We start from the raw sequence: 22622 nt of genomic DNA, 5'->3' as shown, positions 1-22622 counted from the left end.
TTGTTCTGCCAATAAAATTGCGTTAATTCTCTCAAACTCCACACCTAAACAATTGCATATTCATATTTTGTTATGCAGCACTTGTCTGTTGCACATTTACAGTACTTTATTATATATGTTTAAGTCTCAAATTAAAAAGAATTAATGGAATAAAAACAAAGTTGTTCCGTTTGTGAAATCTTATCATTTTTGTTTGAGCAGGTGATATGCCCAAATTTAAGTCCATTTTGTGTACTATGGTATCAGGCCTTTGAGGAGCCACTAACTCTGATCGTCTCATCTTACTTGGGGGAGGTCGCTGTTTACCAGACGCTCAGCTCTGCTTTGTTCTGAGGGCCAACAGCCTGAGGCTGGTACCTGAGTAGCTTCCTTGATGAAACCCAACTTGATAGTCAGTAACAGACCTGTCAATCAGGGACAGAAAGCAGATAGTGAACAATTTTTCAGACTGGAGGGAAGTATACAGCGGTGTTCCCCAGGGGTCAGTATTAGAACCACTACTCTTTATGATATATATTGATGACCTGGACTTGGGTATAGAGGGTATAATTTCAAAGTTTGCAGATGACACAAAACTCGGGAATGCAGTAAACAACGTGGAGGATAGTAACAGACTTCAGGAGGACTTAGACAGACTGGTGAAATGGGCGGACACATGGCAGATGGAATTTAACGCAGAAAAGTGTGAAGTGATTCATTTTGGTAGGAAGAAAGAAGAAGCGAAATATAAACTAAATGGTACAATTTTAAAGGGGGTGCAGAAACAGAGACCTGGGGGGTGCACGCACACAAATCTTTGAAGCAGGACAAGTTGAGAAAGTTGTTAAAAAAGCATATGGGATCCTGGGCTTTATTAATAGAGGCAAAAGCAAGGAAGTTTTGCTAAACCTTTATAAAACACTGGTTAGGCCTCAGCTGGAGTAGTGTGTCCGATTCTGGGCACCACACTTTAGGAAGGATGACAAGGCCTTAGAGAGGGTGCAGAGGAGATTTACTCGAATGGTACCAGGAATGAGGGACTTCAGTTAGTGGAGAGACTGGAGAAGCTGGGGTTGTTCTCCTTAGAACAGAGAAGGTTAAGAGGAGATTTGATAGAGGTGTTACGAACATACGAATTAAAAGCAGGAGTAGGCCATTCGGCCCCTCGAGCCTGCTCTGCCATTTGATAAGATCATGGCTGATCTGATTGTGACCTCAAACCTACTTTCCTGTCTACCTACTATAACCTTTGACTCCCTTGTTAATCAGGAATCTATCTAACTCAGCCTTAAATATATTCAATGACCCTGCCTCCACCCCTCTCTGGGGAAGGAAGTCCAACAGGCTCACAACCCTCAGAAAAAAAAAATTCTCCGCATCTCCGTCTTAAATGGGAGACCCCTTATTTTTAAACTGTGGCTCCTAGTTCTAGTCTCTCCTACAAGGGGAAACATCCCCTCAGCTACTGCTTCTAGTCCCCTCAGGATTTATATGTTTCAATAAGATCACCTCTCATTCTTCTAAACTCCAATGTATACAGGCCCAACTTGTCCAACCTTTCCTCATCCCAGGAATCAGTCGAGTGAACCTTCTCTGAACCGCCTCCAAAGCAATTATGTCCTTTCTTAAATAAGGAGACCAAAACTGCACACAGTATTCTAGATGTGGTCTCACCAATGCCCTGTACAACTGTAGCAAAACATCTCTGCTTTTATATTCCATCCCCCTTGCAATAAATGACAACATTCCGTTTGCCTTCCTAATCACTTGCTGTACCTGCATACTAACTTTTTGTGATTCATTTACTAGGACACCCAGGTCCCTCTCTACCTCAGAGTTCTACAATCTCTCTCCATTTAAATAATATACTGCTTTTCTATTCCTCCTGCCAATGTGGACAAGTTCACATTTTCCCACATTATACTCCATCTGCCAAATTTTTGCCCACTCACTTAACCTATCTATATCCCTTTGTAGACTCCTTAAACGTAGAAAGCTCAAGTAATCTAAGTTGCAGAGAAAAGCTTAGCCTGCTTCCATTGGTGGTCACCATGTGGCAAAATTGCTACATGTTACTTAGCAATTGTCATCTTATAATTTTATGTTCTCTTCACAACTTACTTTCCTACCTACCTCTGTGTCAGAAAATTTAGCAACCATACATTCGGTCCCTTCATCCAGGTCATTGATATAGATTGTAAATAGTTAAGGCCCAAGCACCGATCCCTATGGCACTCCACACGTCACATCTTGCCAACCTGAAAATGGCCTACTCTGTTTCCTGTTAGCTAACCAATCCTTTATCCCTGCTAATATGTTACCCCCTACACCACTATTTTGTGTAGTAGCCTTTGATGTGGCAAAATCATCAACGTCTCAGAGTGTAAATAAGGAGAAACCATTTCCAATGGCAGAAAGGTTGGTAACCAGAGGACACAGATTTAAGGTGATCGGCAAAAGAGCCAGAGGCAACATGAGGAAACATTTTTTTTCGCAGCGAGTTGTAATGATCTGGAATGCACTGCCTGAAAGGGTAGTGGAAATAGATTCAATAGTATATTTCAAAAGGGAATTGGATAAATACTTGAAGGGAAATTTTTTTTTTAAAAAGTGCTCTGGGGAAAGAGCAAGGGAGTGGGACTAATTGGACGGCCCTTTCAAAGAGCCGGCACAGACATAATGGGCCGAATGGCTTACTCTTGTGCTGTATCTTCTATGATACTATGATAGCAATTTCAAAATGTTCAGTTGCACTCCAATTAAAATCACAAAACTTTGAAGAAAATTGAAGGATGCATTAAATATCAATACACTGCAAAATTTAAAATGCCTTTTCAATAGGAAAAGGATCATACAAACATTCTAATTGCACAATCTCATGACAGGAAGTCACTAACATAATATTTGCACCCACACTCACTGGTCACACACCAAAAGCAGCCAGCAATTACCTGCTGATTTGGTGACGGGGCCAGTAATTGGTCCAGACATTTGCATAAGTCTGAAGTTAATTATCAATCAATATAATCAGACATTCTTGAGCTGACAACTCTAATTGTAACTAGTTACATTTTTTCCAAAGTTAGCTACATGAAGAATGTGGCCCAGATTTTCCTGGGGACTTGCGCCATTGCAATGGCGCATCTTACGTCGTCGTGACCCTTGAATGATGCAAAAAAAAAGCAACTATGGAGTAAGTGACACGCCATCGTATATGGTGCTCCATATTTTCCTTGATCTTTTACGTAACCCCATGCCAAAAATAGTTGGAAGCTAATTTTAGTAGCCCCGTCCCCACTGAAAACAATGGCTATCGCGATTTTGCTGGATTCTCGCCAGCTTGCACAGCACTACTCTTCAGACCTAAAAACAATGGTGCTGCTGGTGACCCGTCGGCGGTGTCACTTATAACTAATAGATCATTTAATTTTTTAAAAATGCTCCTACGATTAAACGTGGGCTGGTCTCAGGCCAAAGAACAGGCTCAGCACACCCATGGAATCTCCATACTCAAATTCATAACACTTTTACAACGTGGTCCAAACAGAAGAAGGCCGACCGATTCCACCGTGAAGACATCGGGCTCGTGGGAGTGCCACTTTTGATGAGTGTCGTACTTCTGCTTCACATGAAAGACGGTTTTCAGACTTATATTGCCAGCCTGTTTACATATTCACTAAACTGCTGGGTATATTTTAATTAAAAATGCAGGAAAATATGGAAGAACTTATCGACAGTGAGATTGGCACGTTAGACTGCTAAATTTATGGTGTACATCATCACTGCAAGAAAATCAGGGCCACAGATAAAACAGGTCGTTTCATTAAGCTACTAATTAGATCTCTCTGAATAAACACACGTAACGGGCACTTTGCTGTCAAGTTTCCACATTTAGAATAGTAAAGCCAGGTACAATTAATTGTGTCCTATCGGCAGATTAGCAAAAGCAACCAGCGAAAAGGATACACACAACTATACAGGATGTAATGTAAACTAACGCGAGGCCATTTCAACGAAAAGGCGAAGTACTGTAAGATACGTCATTAAAATGTTGAATATTTGGACGAACATTGAGCAATTTTGTTGCTCCTAAAACACCGTTTGCAACCGATCATAACTGTCCATTTGGCCTTCTGAGGGGCCATTTCTTACAAAAAGGACTTAATTATTAAATCTCTCATTTTAAAAAAATAGTTTAAGACCATAAGCAGCATAAAATTAAATTAATATTTAGAAATGTTTTAAATAAACCTAATCTGATAGATTTCTCACAATGAAGTCAGTTGGGCTCAGTGGTAGCACTCGCCTCAGTCAAAAGATTGAGTGCTGCATTATCATAGGTGTCATTTTTTGAGTAAGATGTTGAACCAATGCCACAGCTCCCTGATTAGGTAAAACATAAACAATCCTGTGGCGCTATTCAAAAAACAGGGGAGCTCCCAGTGTCCCAGCCAACATTCCTCACTCAATCAAAACAGACTAACTAGTCATTTATGTCATTGCTGTTTGTGGGACGGTGCTGGGTTTGCCTACATACCAATAACTTCCAAGTTTAAACACCCTGAGGTCGTGAAAGGCACTATATAAAAAGTAATTTCTTCGTTACCAGCTTTCATTTTCCTCCATCAGAGTTAACTGGTGACATATTAATGCACCACAAAACTAAGATATCAGGTCACAACAGCAATTTCCCCAAGTTGCTAATTTCAGCAAAGCCATCAAGGGGTGAGGAGAGGGGAGTACAGAAACAACTGCCACCATGGTCCTTCTCACATATCTAGCATTCTTACAGAGTACCACTGAAAATGCACCCCCCCTTCACACTTACTGACACTAAATTCCATCTGCCACTCCGCCGCCCCCACCACACCCCCCCACCGAAATGTTGCCAGACACTGCAGCCCCACTACAATGCTTCCAGATTCTGAGGCCAACATTCCCTCCCAGTGCTTCGAGACCTCTGCAGCACTCCGCAGTGCTGCAAGACACCATTGTTGCTGCAATGCTGCCACACCCTGAGACCCTGCCCCTACAATGCTGTCATACGCCAGGACCTCCTCACACCCACCCACTGATTCCAGACCTTAAGAATCCCAAAATGCATTTAACGAGAGTGAGTGTGCTGAAGTATCTTCAGTAATTTTTTTGTGAAGACTTCAGCCTCTCCCAAAAGCTTGTGCTTGAAGTTGATATTTTGACCCGGAGTTCTATCTTTTTTTACTATTCGTTCATGGGATGTGGGCGTCGCTGGCGAGGCCGGCATTTATTGCCCATCCCTAATTGCCCTTGAGAAGGTGATGGCGAGCCGCCTTCTTGAACCGCTGCAGTCCGTGTGGTGACGGTTCTCCCACAGTACTGTTAGGAAGGGAGTTCCAGGATTTTACCCAGCGACAATGAAGGAACATCGATATACTTCCAAGTCGGGATGGTGTGTGACTTGGAGGGGAACGTGCAGCTGGTGTTGTTCCCATGTACCTGCTGCTCTTGTCCTTCTAGGTGGTAGAGGTCGCGGGTTTGGGAGGTGCTGTCGAAGAAGCCTTGGCGAGTTGCTGCAGTGCATCCTGTGGATGGTACACACTGCAGCCACTGTGCGTCGGTGGTGAAGGGAGTGAATGTTTAGGGTGGTGGATGGGGTGCCAATCAAGCGGGCTGCTTTGTCCTGGATGGTGTCGAGCTTCTTGAGTGTTGTTGGAGCTGCACTCATCCAAGCAAGTGGAGAGTATTCCATCACACTCCTGACTTGTGCCTTGTAAATGGTGGAAAGGCTTTGGGGAGTCAGGAGGTGAGTCACTCGCCGCAGAATACCCAGCCTCTGACCTGCACTCGTAGCCACAGTATTTATATGGCTGGTCCAGTTAAGTTTCTGGTCAATGGTGACCCCCAGGATGTTGATGGTGGGGGATTCGGCAATGGTAATGTCGTTGAATGTCAAGGGGAGGTGGTTAGACTCTCTCTTGTTGGAGATGGTCATTGCCTGGCACTTATCTGGCACGAATGTTACTTGCCACTTATGAGCCCAAGCCTGGAAGTTGTCCAGGTCTTGCTGCATGCGGGCTCGGACTGCTTCATTATTTGAGGGGTTGCGAATGGAACTGAACACTGTGCAATCATCAGCGAACATCCCCATTTCTGACCTTATGATGGAGGGAAGGTCATTGATGAAGCAGCTGAAGATGGTTGGGCCTAGGACACAGCCCTGAGGAACTCCTGCAGTAATGTCCTGGGGCTGAGATGATTGGCCTCCAACAACCACTACCATCTTCCTTTGTGCTAGGTATGACTCCAGCCACTGGAGAGTTTCCCCCTGATTCCCTCTGACTTCAATTTTATTGGGCTCCTTGGTGCCACACTCGGTCAAATGCTGCCTTAATGTCAAGGGCAGTCACTCTCACCTCACCTCTGGAATTCAGCTCTTTTGTCCATGTTTGGACCAATGCTGTAATGAGGTCTGGAGCCGAGTGGTCCTGGCGGAGCCCAAACTGAGCTTCGGTCAGCAAGTTATTGGTGAGTAAGTGCCGCTTGATAGCACTGTCGATGACACCTTCCATCACTTTGCTGATGATTGGGAGTAGACTGATGGGGCGGTAATTGGCCGGATTGGATTTGTCCTGCTTTTTGTGGACAGGACATATCTGGGTAATTTTCCACATTGTCGGGTAGATGCCAGTGTTGTAGCTGTACTGGAACAGCTTGGCTAGAGGTGCAGCTAGTTCTGGAGCACAAGTCTTCAGCACTACAGCCAGGATGTTGTCGGGGCCCATAGCCTTTGCTGTATCCAGTGCACTCAGCCGTTTCTTGATATCACGTGGAGTGAATCGAATTGGCTGAAGACTGGCTTCTGTGATGGTGGGGATATCAGGAGGAGGCAGAGATGGATCATCCACTTGGCACTTCTGGCTGAAGATGGTTGCAAACGCTTCGGCCTTATCTTTTGCACTCATGTGCTGAATTCCGCCATTATTGAGGATGGGGATGTTTGCAGAGCCTTCTCCTCCCGTTAGTTGTTTAGCTGTCCACCACCATTCATGACTGGACTGCAGAGCTTAACTTCAGGGAGATGGGTAATCTGAGCAAGCGCAGAATTTCCCATCAATCATGTGTAGAATCCTGTCAGTGCGAGTGTCAGGATGACTCACAACTGTAATTGTACAAAAAGATTTTTGAGTCTCAGTTTTTCCCAAGTGATTTGAAACAAGCTACAGAATGAATTTTTCAAGAAAATTTTCATGTCAAATCTTCCATTCTTAGTTCAGAGACAGCAAGATCGATAAATTTCAGTTCTTCCAAAACTCTACTGGCTTCACCCTAACTCACTCCGAGTCCCGTTCACCCATCACCCCTGTGCTCGCTAACCTACATTGGCTCCCAGTTCCAACAACATCTCGAATTTAACATTCTCATTCTTCTGTTCAAATCCCTCCATAGCCTCGCCCCCTCCCTATCTCTGTAACCTCCTCCAGCCCTACAACCCTCCGAGATCTCTGCGCTCCTCCAATTCTGGCCTCTTGTGCATCCCGGTTTCCTTCGCCCCACCATTGGCGACCATACCTTCAGCTATCTCGGCTCTAAATTCTAATTCCCTCCCTAAACCTCTCTGCCTCTCTCCCCACCTTTAAGAGGCTCCTTAAAACCTACCACTTTGACCAAGCTTTTGGTCACCTGTCCTAATATCTCTTGTGGCTCGGTGTCAAATTTTGTCGAATAACGCTCCTGTGAAGCGCCTTGGAACATTTTACTACTTTAAAGGTGCTATATAAATACAAGTTGTTGTTGTTGTAGCTAGTCAGAAAGAGAGACATACACACAGTCGTTCCTCACACTGTCAAATAATGCCGTTTTTGTTTTTTTATTTTGGAACAGAAAAACAAGTTGAATGTTGAAGGGTTTTCAGGTAAACATAAAGGCGTTGACTGTCATCATGTTTTTAGTTCATTCTTAGAAAATATAAGTATTCCCATTAATCACAGCTGTATTATATATGTCTAGGTCCAGTGTGAAAGGAAGCTTTTGAGCAGAAATGTTATGCTCTTACTCCCAATTCTTCCCCTAATGCTAATTGCTGAGCTCCTAAAAATTTGCTTCCCTCGATGCCACCGTGCCCTAAATGCCCAGTGTCCACCCACCCCTCAACTGCTCACCGACCCACAAACTGTCACTGCACAATGATTCCTAATATCCAATTCATTTAACTACTCACTATCACCAGTCACTATCTCCCAAAATATGAACGACCACCAACTACTCAATACCCTTCAAATGTTCATTTGTGTGCCACTAATGCAAATTCTCACAATCCCTCAACCCAAGTACTCACTAACTCCAATCCCCAAATCCCTGCAATGACTCAACCGCTTCCTTCCCCACTCAACTCCAAGTAACCACTGCCTCCAAATCCTAACTACTTTCCTCCCCCAACTAATCAATAGCCACCTTACAGCTGCTCACTTCCTCAGCTCCCATAACTGGTACCACACCTTCTCTTGAAACCTTACAAACCAAGCTGTCACAGTTAAGGAATTTTAATCATTATTTCATAGAAAGGATTTAAATAATAGTTCATTTTGATGTTGTTTTGAACAAAGTGGATTCTCAAGCTGTAAAAAGTATCTAGATGAAAAGGCGATAAATATGCTAAATGAAAATAATTTTTCTCCGGAGACTCAACAATAAAGCTTGTCTGGGAAATAAAAGAAACACTCCACACACACCCATTGCCTGTGAAGACAGAGGTAAAAAGAGTGACACAGGGATAGAGGCTTTTTGTAACAGGTTAAGACTGCGAGGGCAATTAGGTTTTTAAACAGAGCCGTGAGGACTATCAAGCTTTTAAAGACATTGGAGAAAACATTAGGGAGCCTCAGAAAATCAGAAATGCTGGAGGAGCAATTAGAATTGTTTAAATAAGATGACCCACTGATGGAGGGAAGATTGGACTGTTCTTTATTTTGTATTATTTCGCAGAGGTAAGTTATATCTTCATATAGACTGGGATAACAATAATATAAGGGTCAAGGAGGGGGAGGAATTTTTGAAATGTGTTCAGGATAACTTTCTCAACCAGTACGTTTCAGGCCCAACGAGGAAGTAAGCATTGCGAGACTTGGTTATAGGAATGAGGTGGGCCAAGTGGAGCAAGTGTCAGTGGGGGAGTATTTCGGGAGCAGCGATCATAGTATCATAAGGTTTAGAATTGTAAACAATTTTACAACACCAAGTTATAGTCCAACGATTTTATTTGAAATCTACAAGCTTTCGGAAGCCTCCGAAAGCTTGTAGATTTCAAATAAAATCGTTGGACTATAACTTGGTGTTGTAAAATTGTTTACAATTGTCAACCCCAGTCCATCACCGGCATCTCCACATCAAGGTTTAGAATAGCTATGGAAAAGGACACGGACCCTCTAAAATAAAAATACTCAATTGGAGGAGGGCCAATTTCAATGGGATGAGAACAGATCTGGCCCGGGTAAATTGGAATCAAAGATTGGCAGGCAGAACTGTAATTGAACAATGGGCGGCCTTTAAGGAGGAGATGGTTCGGGTACAGTCTAGGTACATTCCCACGAGGCAGAAAGGTAGGGCAACGAAAGCCAGAGCTCTCTGGATAACAAAAGAGATAGAGAGGAAGATGAAACAAAAAAATGGGGTGTATGACAGATGTCACTTGACAACACAAGTGAGAACCAGACAGAATATAGAAAGTTCAGAGAGGAAATGAAAAAGGATGCTACCGGGACTTGATGGTTTGACTTATAGGGAGAGGTTAGACAGACTGGGACTTTTTTCCCTGGAGAGTAGGAGGTTAAGGGGTGATCTTATAGAAGTCTATAAAATAATGAGGGGCATAGATAAGGTCGATAGTCAAAATCTTTTCCCAAAGGTAGGGGAGTCTAAAACGAGGGGGCACAGATTTAAGGTGAGAGGGGAGAGATACAAAAGGATCCAGAGGGGCAATTTTTTCACTCAAAGGGTGGTGAGTGTCTGGAACGAGCTGCCAGAGGCAGTAGTAGAGGCGGGTACAATTTTGTCTTTTAAAAAGCATTTGGACAGTTACATGGGGAAGATGGGTATCGAGGGATATGGGCCAAGTGCAGGCAATTGGGACTAGCTTAGTGGTATAAACTGGGCGACATGGACATGTTGGGCCGAAGGGCCTGTTTCCATGTTGTAACTTCTATGATTCTATGATTCTATGATTCTATAAGAGGGGCAGGAGAGAGAGTATGAGAATAGACGGTCGGCCAACATAAAAGGGAATCCAAAAGTCTTCTACAGGCATGTAAACAGTAAACGGGTCGTAAGAGGAGGGGTGGGACCGATTAGGGACCATAAAGGAGATCTATTCATAGAGAGGGGATGGCATAGGTACTAAATGAGTACTTTGCATCGGTCTTTACCGAGGAAGAAGACGCTGCCAGAGTCTCAGTAAAGGGAGATACTGGATGGGCTAAAAATTCATAAAGAAGACGTACTTGAAAGGCTAGCTGTACTTAAAGTAGATAAGTCACCAGGTCCAGATGGGATGCATCCTAGGTTGCTGATGGAAGGGTGGAAATTGCGGAGGTACTGGCCATAATCTTCCAAAGATCCATAGATAGAGGAGTGGTACCAGAGGACTGGAGAATTGCAAATCATAGAATCATAGAATCATAGAAGTTTACAACATGGAAACAGGCCCTTCGGCCCAACATGTCCATGTCGCCCGGTTTATACCACTAAGCTAGTCCCAATTGCCTGCACTTGGCCCATATCCCTCGAAACCCATCTTACCCAATGTCCAAATCCTTTTTAAAAGACAAAATTGTACCCGCCTCAACTACTGCCTCTGGCAGCTCGTTCCAGACACTCACCACCCTTTGAGTGAAAAAATTGCCCCTCTGGACCCTTTTGTATATTTCCCCTCTCACCTTAAATCTGTGTCCCCTCGTTATAGACTCCCCTACCTTTGGGAAAAGATTTTGACTATCTACCTTATCTATGCCCCTCATTATTTTATAGACTTCTTTAAGATCACCCCTTAACCTCCTACTCTCCAGGGAAAAAAGTCCCAGTCTGTCTAACCTCTCCCTATAAGTCAAACCATCAAGTCCCGGTAGCATCCTAGTAAATCTTTTCTGCACTCTTTCTAGTTTAATCATTTCCTTTCTATAATAGGGTGACCAGAACTGTACACAGTACTCCAAGTGTGGCCTTACTAATGTCTTGTACAACTTCAGCAAGACATCCCAACTCCTGTATTCAATGTTCTGACCAATGAAACCAAGCATGCCGAATGCCTTCTTCACCACCCTATCCACCTGTGACTCCACTTTCAAGGAGCTATGAACCTGTACTCCTAGATCTCTTTGTTCTATAACTCTCCCCAACGCCCTACCATTAACGGAGTAGGTCCTGGCCCGATTCGATCTACCAAAATGCAACACCTCACATTTATCTAAATTAAACTCCATCTGCCATTCATCGGCCCACTGGCCCATTTTATCAAGATCCCGTTGCAATCCTAGATAACCTTCTTCACTGTCCACAATGCCACCAATCTTGGTGTCATCTGCAAACTTACTAACCATGCCTCCTAAATTCTCATCCAAATCATTAATATAAATAACAAATAACAGCGGACCCAGCACCGATCCCTGAGGCACACCGCTGGTCACAGGCCTCCAGTTTGAAAAACAACCCTCTACAACCACCCTCTGTCTTCTGTCGTCAAGCCAATTTTGTATCCAATTGGCTACCTCACCTTGGATCCCGTGAGATTTAACCTTATGTAACAACCTACCATGCGGTACCTTGTCAAAGGCTTTGCTAAAGTCCATGTAGACCACGTCTACTGCACAGCCCTCATCTATCTTCTTGGTTACCCCTTCAAAAAACTCAATCAAATTCGTGAGACATGATTTTCCTCTCACAAAACCATGCTGACTGTTCCTAATCAGTCCCTGCCTCTCCAAATGTTACACCTTTGTTCAAAAAGGGTGTAAGGATAAACCCAGCAACTATCGGCCAGTCAGTTTAACCTCAGTTGTGAGGAAGCTTTTAGAAACGATAATCCGGGACAGAATTAACAGTCACTTGGATGAGTGTGGATTGATTAGGGAAAGCCAGCACGGATTTGTTAAAGGCAAATCGTGTTTAACTAACCTTAAAGTTTTTTGATGAAGTAACAGAGAGGGTAGATGAGGGCAATGCGGCTGATGTAGTGTATAGTACTTTCAAAGGGCATTTGATAAAGTGCCGCAAAGTAGGCTTGTCATCAAGATTGCGGCCCATGGAATAAAGGGGGCAGTGGCAACATGGATACAGAATTGGCTAAGAGACAGGAAACAGAGTAGTTGTGAACAGTTGTTTCGGACTGGATGGAGGTGTACAGCGGTGTTCCCCAGGGGTCAGTGCTGGGACCACTGCTTTTCTTGATATATATTAATGACTTGGACTTGGGTGTACAGGGCACAACTTCAAAATTTGCAGATGACACAAAACTTGGAAGTGTAGTAAACAGTGAGGAGGATAGTGATAGACTTCAAAAGGATACGGATAGGCTGGTGGCATGGGTGGGCATGTGGCAGATGAAATTTAACGCAGAAAAGTGCAAAGTGATACATTTCGGTAGGAAGAACGAGGAGAGGCAATATAAACTCGAGGGCACAACTCTAAAAGGGGTACAGGAACAGAGAGATCTGGGTTTATGTGCACAAATTGTTGAAGGTGACAGGGCAGGTTGAGAAAGCGGTTAAAAAAGCATACGGAATCCTGGGCTTTATAAATAGAGGCATTAAGTACAAAGGTATGGAAGTCATGATGAACCTTTGTAAAACACTGGTTCGGCCACAACAGGAGTATTGTGTCCAGTTCTGGGCACCGCACTTTAGGAAGGATGTGAAGGCCTTAGTGAGGGTGCAGAAGAGATTTATTAGAATGATTCCAGGGATGAGGGACTTTCGTTACGTGGATAGACTGGAGAAGCTGGGGTTGTTCTCCTTGGAACAGAGAAGGTTGAGAGGAGATTTGATCGAAGTGTTCAAAATCATGGAGGTCGAGATAGAGAGAAACTGTTCTGATTGGCAGAAGGGTCAAGAACCAGAGGACATCGATTTAAGGTGATTGGCAAAAGAACCAAAGGTGACATGAGGAAAAACCTTTTTACACAGCAAGTGGTTGTGATCTGGAATGCACTGCCTGAGGGGGTGGTGGAGGCAGATTCAATCATGGCTTTCAAAAGGGAACTGGATAAGTACTTGAAAGGAAAAAATTTGCAAGGCTAAGGGGATAGGGCGGGGGAGCGGGACCAGCTGGATCGCTCTTGGATAGAGCTGGCACAGACTCCATAGGCTGAACGGCCTCCATTGATGCTGCAACCTTTCTATGATTCTAATGATTGAGCTCGGTGAATCTGATCCTCCCTGTTGCTCTGTATGTTCACTCGCACTGAGGACACCATCCAACGTGTTGTGTGGCACAGATTCAAAACAGATCTAGCAGCTCAAAACTGGGCATCCAAGAGGCGCTGTGGGCCATCAGCAGCAGCAGAATTGTATTCCAGCACAATCTGTAACCTCATGGCCCGGCATATTCCTCACTCTACCATTACCAACAAGCCAGGGGATCAACCCTGGTTCAATGAGGAGTGTAGAAGAGCATGCCAGGAGCAGCACCAGGCGTACCTAAAAATGAGGTGCCAACCTGGTGAAGCTACAACTCAGGACTACATGCATGCTAAACAGGGGAAGCAACATGCTATAGACAGGGCTAAGCGATTCCACAACCAACGGATCAGATCAAAGCTCTGCAGTCCTGCCACATCCAGTCGTGAATGGTGGTGGACAATTAAACAACTAACGGGAGGAGGAGGCTCTGCAAACATCCCCATCCTCTCATACTCTATTTGTCCCCTCTTAATCAATTTCTATGTCCTTCTTTGATGAATTCTGAACTGCTCCCAATCCTCAGGCTTGCCGCTTTTTCTGGCAATTTTATATGTCTCCTCTTTGGATCCAATACTATCCCTAATTTCTTTTGTAAGCCACGGTTGAGCCACGTCTCCTGTTTTATTCTTGCGCCAGACAGGAATGAATAATTGTTGTAATTCCTGCACACGTTCTTTAAATATTAGCCATTGCCTATCCACCGTCATCCCTTTGAGTAAAGTTCCCCAATCTATCCTAGCCAACTCGCACCTCATACTTTCACAATTTCCTTTATTTAGATTCAGGACCCTAGTTTCGGATTCAACTACTTCACTCTCCATCTTAATGAGGAATTCAATCATGTTATGGTTGCTCTTCCCTAAGGCACCCCGCAAAACAAGATTGTTAATTAATCCTTTCTCATTGCACAATACCCAGTCTAGGATCGCCTCTTCTCTAGTTCGTTCCTCAACTTATTGGTCTAGAAAACCATCACGTACACACTCCAGGAATTCCTCCCCCACCGTATTATTGCTAATTTTGTTTGACCAATCTATATGTAGATTAAAGTCGCCATGATTATAGTTGTACCCTTCTTGCATGCCTCTCTAATTTCCTGTTTAATGCCCTCCCCTCCATCTCCACTACTGTTTGGGGGCCTATAGACAACCCCCACCAACGTTTTCTGCCCCTTGGTGTTTCTTAGCTCCACCCATACAGATTCCACATCGTGATTTTCCGAGCCAATATCCTTCCTCACTATTGCATTGATTTCCTCCTTTACTAACAACGCTACCCCAACCTCCTTTCCCTTTTTGTGTCCTTCCTAAATATTGAATACCCCTAGATGTTCAGTTCCCATCCTTGGTCACCCTGCAGCCATGTCTCCGTAATCGCAACTATATCATAACCGTTAATCTCTATCTGTGCTGTTAATTCATCTAGCTTATTGCGAATGCTCCGCGCATTAAGACACAATGCCTTTAGACTTGTCTTTTTAAGATTGCTAGTCACCTTAGTTTTATTTTGCACTATGGCCCTATTTGTTTTTTGTCCTTGTTTTCTCTGCCTTCCACTATTGCTTCATCCCTTTGTCTTTTGTTTCTATCCTTGTTTCCCCCTCCTCTGTCTCCCTGCTCAGGTTCCCATCCCCCTGCCATTCTAGTTTAAACCTTCCCCAACAGCACTAGTAAACACCCCTGCGAGGACATCGGTCCCGGTCCTGCTCGGGTGTAACCCATCCCACTTGTACAGGTCCCAATGTCCCAGGAATCTAAATCCCTCCCTCCTACACCATCCCTGCAGCCACACATTCATCTCGTCTATTCTCCTGTTCCTATACTCACTAGCACGTGGCACTGGTAGTAATCCTGAGATCACTATCTTTGAGGTCCCACTTTTTAATTTATCTCCTAACTCCTTAAATTCACCTTGCAGAACCTCATCCTTTTTTTTAAACCTATGTCATTGGTACCGATATGGACCATGACTACTGGCTGTTCACCCTCCCCCTTCAGAATAAAGGAGAGTTTTCATAGAATGATAGAAATTACAGCATAGGAGGAGGCCATTCGGCCCCCAGTGCTGGTGCGCTCTCTCCATTCCCTCCAGACCCTTTTATATTCTTCCTTTTCAAATATTTATCCCATTCCTTTTAAATGATGTTCTAGTCTCTACCTCAATAGCCACCAGTGAAGTATCACATGATTTAATATCCCTCAGTTCAGGAACATTCCTTCTCCATTCACCTTTGGTTCTTCCAGTGAGAATCCTCAAGTCTACATCCCCTTGTTCCCCATTCATCCACCAGTGGAAACAATCTTTCACTATTTACCCACAGTAAGGCCCCCAAGTTTCAGTCACCCCTCTATTGGCTGCTCCTCTCATGGCATCACTCCCACTCACCACATTGCTGCTGCTCTCAGCTCTGCAGGAAATACTGGACCCCATGGCCATCCCATTCCCCAGTCTCCCATTGCCTCCCACCCCTGCCCAAGCCCCGAGCCTTAGCCCCCACCTCCAACTCCAGAGCCCCCTCATTACTCTCTGTGGCGGTGGGCGGATGACGTCACCGAGCCAGAGGTTTCTCTGCGGCAGCAACCAACGACATCACGGAGCAGGGGGGGGGGGGGGGGGTCGGGGGGGAGTCGCTGGTGGGAAATTTAAAGTGTGAAGATTTCCTGGACGCCTGGACAACAGTACTCTGAATCAGCCTCACGAGGACCTGCATTAAGCAGCTGTTGAGTAAGCCTGGCCTGTGACATTAAACTTGGTTCAATGACTCAAGCTGCTTTGTGGTTGTTCTAGCATCACTCTGAAGCCAGATATGCGTGATATAGCCAAACTGGAAATTTTGAGTGTTGGGATGACAAAAGTTGGAAGGCAGAACTCCGAAGCTGGGTATAAGTATGTGCACCTGTATATCCAGGGTGAGGTGACTAACATAATTGGATTTGAGACCCCCAGGCAGCAGCTATTTTAGCATCACACCTTACCAGGTGGAACCATGACGTATGATGTTTGTCCACACTGTGGTCAGGGGGATAGTGGCAATACATTCACACATTTTATGGCGAGTTGCATTGTGGGGGTCCTTAAGCATTGGCTCTGCTAACCTGCATCTTGGGTAAATGGACTGTGACCCTAAGGAGTGAGTGCTTGTATTTCATGTTGGGCACACAGAAACCCTAAACATGGGTATAGAATTCTCAGTAGTTTGAAGACTCAAACATAGTGTTACAATTAGATAGCCTTGTGGTGAAGGATAGAATACTCGAGCCTGGTATTTAGCTGTTTCCAACCTTTATTCACAGATTTCCCCTTACATACCCTAGCTAAACTCTCCTATAAAAAGGATACGAGAGTCCCCAATTGTAGATGAAAACATAAAATTACAAAGCGATATTGACAGATTAGGTGAATGGGCAAAACTGTGGCAAATGGATTCAATGTCGACAAATGTGAGGTCATCCACTTTGGATCAAGAAAAGGATAGAACAGGGTACTTTCTAAATGGTAAAAAGTTAAAAACAGTGGATGTCCAAAGGGACTTAGGGGTTCAGGTACATAGATCATTGAAGTGTCATGAACAGGTGCAGAAAATAATCAAGAAGGCAAATGGAATGTTAGCCTTTATATCTGGAGGACTGGAGTACAAGGGGGCAGAAGTTATGCAGCAGCTATACAAAACCCTGGTTAGACCGCACCTGGAGTAGAGAGCAGTTCTGGGCACCGCACCTTCGGAAGGACATATTGGCCTTGGAGGGAGTGCAGCGTAGGTTTACTAGAATGATACCCAGACTTCAAGGGTTAAATTACGAGGCGAGATTACACAAATTGAGATCGTATTCTCTGGAGTTTCGAAAGTTAAGGGGTGACCTGATTGAATTTTATAAGATATTAAGGGGAACAGATAGGGTGGATAGAGAGAAACTATTTCTGCTGGTTGGGGATTCTAGGAGTAGGGGGCACAGTCTAAAAATTAGAGCCAGACCTTTGAGGAGCGAGATTAGAAAACATTTCTACACACAAAGGGTGGTAGAAGTTTGGAACTCTCTTCCGCAAACGGCAATTGATACTAGCTCAATTGCTAAATTTAAATCTGAGATAGATAGCTTTTTCGCAACCAAAGGTATTAAGGGATATGGGCCAAAGGCAGGTATATGGAGTGAGATCACAGATCAGCCATGATCTTATCAAATGGCGGAGCAGGCACGAGGGGCTGAATGGCCTACTCCTGTTCCTATGTTCCTATACCCACCACCTGAATGAAATACCACAACTTGATGTAAATCACACAATTAACACATGGTGCTGGGTTTCTGAAGGGGTTAGACACCTAACTGACTAAATACAAAGAAACAAATCCTTTCTTAAAATAATGTGGCATTCCAATACTTACAAAACAATCACTAACTTATTCCAGAGAGCAACAAAGCTCTCAAAATAAAATACTTCCTAGCATCTAACCGGACTATTTTACAGATTTATCTATACAGACATGATGGGCCGAATGGCCCCATTCTGTGCTGTATGATTCTCTGATTTAGCCCTACTGCCACTATCCATTTTGAAAATCTTATTTAAATCTACTGCATTCAATCCTTTCATAATTTTAAAAACCTCATTCAAGTTTGTCCTTATCCTCTAGGCCCTCCATCACCAGATGTAGGGACAAAACGAGACAATATTCCAATTGCATATTTAACATAAGTATAGTGCTCTTACCTTTGTGTTTTATTGACCTACTCAAACTTCTGTGAACCGTATTTGCTTTCTTTGTGGCTACCTCGCATTACTTGTGAACCTTTAGTGACTGATCAACGACCTACTTAGTTTTAATGGGCACCCATGCTTGAAATAGACGTGACTCTATTTTCATAACATGGCACTTCTCCACATTAAATAACATCTGCCATTTTGGAGCCTACACATTTAATTTGCTTAAACCAGCTTGCAACTTACTAGTCTCCTCTTTATTGCCATCCACAAATTTTGCAGTTCTCTTGGTGAGAAACCAACAAGCTCGTCACTGTGCTTTATTTTTGAACCCTCCCATTTAAAAAAAACCACTGTTGGGGTAAATAGAAGACAGACTCTACATTCTTGCAATCCACAGGTGCCATATCACCAGATATTAACATTCCACTGATATAACCAACATTTTGGCAGAAAGACTGGAGAGACTTTTACATTACAAGATTGAGAGGCATGATTTCTTCTAAGGTTTACCTCTCTATGCAAATCACTGCAAACCACGTTGTTGATCACCATCAGTGAGTTTGTTAAAAACATGCATGTGAGAAGGTAAGGAACAAACTGTTATGATGCCCTTGATTAGTCAAATAGCCTGCTAACACTCACTTTCAAGGCTCACACGTGGCTTCTTAAGTGAGGCATCTGCGAGGGGGGACAAAATGGCACTATACTCAAGCAAGGGCTCAACATCTTCAGGAAGACTGAAATTAGTATGAAAAGCGCACATTTCTAGAAACCATTTAAATGGTGAAATTCCATCTAGTGAAAATACAAGTTTATTTAAAGCAACTTAGCAAAGATATGGTGATGTTACAACAATTGGAGGCACACTAAAAACTATAATTCTGGACTACCCTAATATAAATGCACTGTCCAATTTGGAGCATGGTTCCAGATTCAATCCCCATTCTATGCTGAGATAAGGGATCTCAAATGAGCACTACAATGCCTTCAGCACCCTTGGGTTAGGAAGGGAGGACAAAAAGTCAAAGTTCCCACTCCTGAATGTTATGGAATGGGCCCTGCTGGAAAAGTACATGCCGACATTGGTCACGTCATGGGGAAAACACGAAAAAAAATTATTTTGGATGTTTAAGAGAAACAGAAAATTAGCTTGCAGAACAGTAAATCGGGGAAATTATGCTGTCCCAAAAGCTTTGCAACATCAGCCTTTTAAAAAGTTTACAATGCAGTGCATTCCATGGTAAATAAAATGGAACTAGCCTGCATTTCAAAGGAAAAAGAAAATTGGATCTGATGTGGAATTCCCTTAACCCCAGTTACCAAAGAAAGCCCTTCTAATTAATTCCAGATCAGAAACATCGAGTCAAGGTATACAGACTGATCACTACCATTTATACCAGATTATGGTATGTGTCTAACACATTTTCAGCCGACTAGGCATGGCTACAGTTTATCTGGGTCAAACGCAGGGCCACCCAAAAACTGTGGAAGGTTGTTCCTGGAAGGAATTTTCACTCACCTGCAGAAAAATTGCAAGCTATTGTGGATGCATTTCTGATAAATTGTTTGAGAGTTATTTTATTGAATAGCAAATTGTTTTAACCCCTATTCCCCCCTTTCCCAGTTTATAGTCACGCTTCCTTTCCTCTCCTCCTTTCACGCTAGTAGTCTCCTCCTCCACCTCCTCTTCTTCCCCATTTCTCCAGTTCACACTGGCACTTTTCATTCCCTCCCCCTCAGTTTGTGAAGCTGGTCTTTGCTATGTCACTCCTCACTACTGCTCCTGGCACCTACCCATTGCTGCTGCTGCTCTGGGGGATCAAACACTGGTGCAATAAACTGTTGAGATCAGGAATTCCTGCTCAGAGCAGGGTTCCAAGTCCTGGAGCAGCAGCAACCTCAGGCAGTAGCCAGCCACAACATGAGGAGTGTGTCGGATGGTACTCGTGGGACAGCACTATTTTCATGCATTCTGTGATAAAAACACAGGCACAATTTGTCAGTGGCCCTGGTCATTATGTCCAACAGCCAAGAATGGAAGGCCTGCTGAAGCTGTGTGAAGCATAAAGTTTACCACTCTTTTAATAAATTATAGCTCCATTGACACTAGATAACAGAAGTTGTGGTCTTGAATTCCATTCTCAGAATTGCTCCTGGGTCTAGTCAAAAGAAATTCAAGGAACATACTACAAATTAAAGCTACCTTACTTCAAGATGAATCATATTTTGAATATTTCCCTTTCATTACATAACAATGAAAAGGCAATGGAAGCCTATCCCAACCTTCTGAAGCTCATACTTGAATCCAAGTCACCAAATTACACATTCAAAAAAGTGGGTGCATTCAGATTCATTCCCATTCTTAAATATAAAATGCAGGAACAATTACTCACTTCCAGTGGACTTAAGTTAGTTCACTCAAGAGTACTCTCCGTACAGTTTCACGCGCCAAGGCAGTTTACCTGGTGAGGCAAAATACCGAACACCCCCAAATACCCAGAAGTTTGTTAATGTTGAGTTGACCAAGCTAAGGACAGATGCCACTGAGCAGATGTTAGACATGTCCTATATTCCTACACTCTGCTTTGAAAATTCTTGGTTCCTCCTCCAATGATGCAATAAAATGGAACTTCTTACAATAAAATGCTATTCCCCCCATCCCCCATTGCTGAGCAAGTAGATCACCATGTGGTATGATGGTGAGCTACACAGCTCAGAAAATCACAGGTTTGATTCTTGCCCTTTGCTGAGTTAGCTTCATGTAAAAACATGAGCCAAGGTTCTCATTCCTGATTGCTAACCAGTGACCTCGTTTGTGCATGCCTGTTCCACAGAAACTAGTCTGAATATAACCAAACTGTGTCACGAGGATTCATACTTGTTTTGGTCCTCATTACATTTTTCACCTGAGAGAACAGCTGAAATACTGCTTTCACAATTGTATTATAACTCGTGACTACTCCTGATCTGGTCAGCATTACACCAAGTTAGAAAACTGCAAATAATTAGCAATACCTCATATGTGGTATAGGGTATAAGCCTGAAAATCTGAAATTAATCAAACCTATTATAGCTCATGTGTAATTGGCTCTGAATTTTAAAAAAATCACTATTTAATATTGAATTATGTCCTTTAATGTTACAAAACATTACCAAAATGCTTTTAAATTGTTAAAACCAACTTTGCTTTTTCTAAAAAGCCAAATTTTAAATCAAACTCCAATGCATAATTTTTTATAAATTTTTTACTTTTTTTAAATTGTTGGGCGAGCCAAGCTTTTCCCCAACAATCCTGCACTACTTTTACATTTAACTTGTTTGAATGCTTGAAACATAAGCTCTCGAGTAACAAATCCAGAGCAATGTGAAACATACATGCCAACCTAGAAAACTAGCAAACGCTGACGACAAGCTTCAAAAAAAAGCTGAGGACAACGGCCTCTGATGTGTGAAAACAAGTAGTAACATAAGCTTTGAAACTTAAGTGGCAGATATACCCAACACTCCTCCATTTCTATTGAAGCAAAACATGATGAGGAAATCCAAAAATGTTGAAGGCACAAAATTGGTAGTGCATTTCTATAGTAGGCTCTCCCAGAAAAATTGTGGAAAATTTTATATTACAAATGATGCAAACACTGACAGGTCCCACCAAGACACTGACTGTCAGCATAAAACATTGATGGTTGGTTTAATATAGTGAAAGAGCAAATTGCAGACACTCAGGGCTTCATTTTAGCACCCGCTATCGGGTGCATTCCTGGCGGGAGGGCTCCGAAAATCAGGGAATCCCGGAGCGGGTCGGGAGCCCGGCTCCAACCCACCCACTTCCGGGTTCCCCACAGACGCGCCGATGTGCGCGCGCAGCCCCCACATGTGGGACTCCCGCAGGCAATTAAAGCCAGCGGGGTGTCACTTAAGAGTATTTACTTAGGTATTTCAGGTCATTAACAGACCTGATTAAGGGAATATGAGGAGGGGTGGGATATTAGAGACAACTGGGACTGTTTCCCATACTGGGTGAAACACTCCCAGTTGAAATGGACTGTGGCAGCTGCAAAGGTCCATTTGACAGGGGGGGGGGGGGGGCGGGGGAGACCCTCACTCATTGCAGGAGGCCACTCTGTCACTTGGGACAAATTTTGGCCTCCACCACCCTCCTCCTGACAAGAAAATTCACCAACTTGCACACTTACCCCGGGGTCCAGAGACATGTACCTACCTTGCGGACCCCCTCAGATGTACATCTTCCGGATGGGGGCTGCCGTAGCTGCAGTCATGACCTCCTCGGAGGGCGACCAGCATCACCAGCCTCACCATCCACCTCTGACATGTGGAGCTCCATAACACAGTGCTGTGACATATCCACCTGTACAGCAGGAGGGAGGGCAACCGCAGAGAGAGATGCGTCGCAGAGGGCACTACCCTCGCCACAAGGTCCACAGACCGAGGCTCAGCTTCCTGGACCTCTCTGAGCAGTAGTGCACACGAAGGCTCAGAATCACTCGACATGTAGTC

At 43.7% G+C, this 22622-nt stretch overlaps 1 protein-coding gene across 5 annotated transcripts in view; it reads right to left on the bottom strand.

The window, feature by feature from the left end:
* ryk (receptor like tyrosine kinase) overlaps positions 1–22622 on the bottom strand; it is a 357734-nt gene that overhangs the window by 269557 nt on the left and 65555 nt on the right. The window contains exon 2 of one of the 5 annotated variants that reach the window (XM_067995687.1): positions 286–404. The exons of the other annotated variants lie outside the window; for them this stretch is intronic. Within the exon in view, the coding sequence (XP_067851788.1) occupies positions 286–404 (119 nt within the window). The remainder of the gene's footprint in view (positions 1–285; positions 405–22622) is intronic. 5 annotated transcript variants of the gene reach the window in all.

The sequence above is a fragment of the Heptranchias perlo genome, chromosome 13, assembly GCF_035084215.1.
Source record: "Heptranchias perlo isolate sHepPer1 chromosome 13, sHepPer1.hap1, whole genome shotgun sequence".
Lineage (NCBI taxonomy): Eukaryota > Metazoa > Chordata > Chondrichthyes > Hexanchiformes > Hexanchidae > Heptranchias > Heptranchias perlo.
Note: the sequence above shows the minus strand (reverse complement) of the source record. Positions and strands in the feature narration are given on the sequence as shown.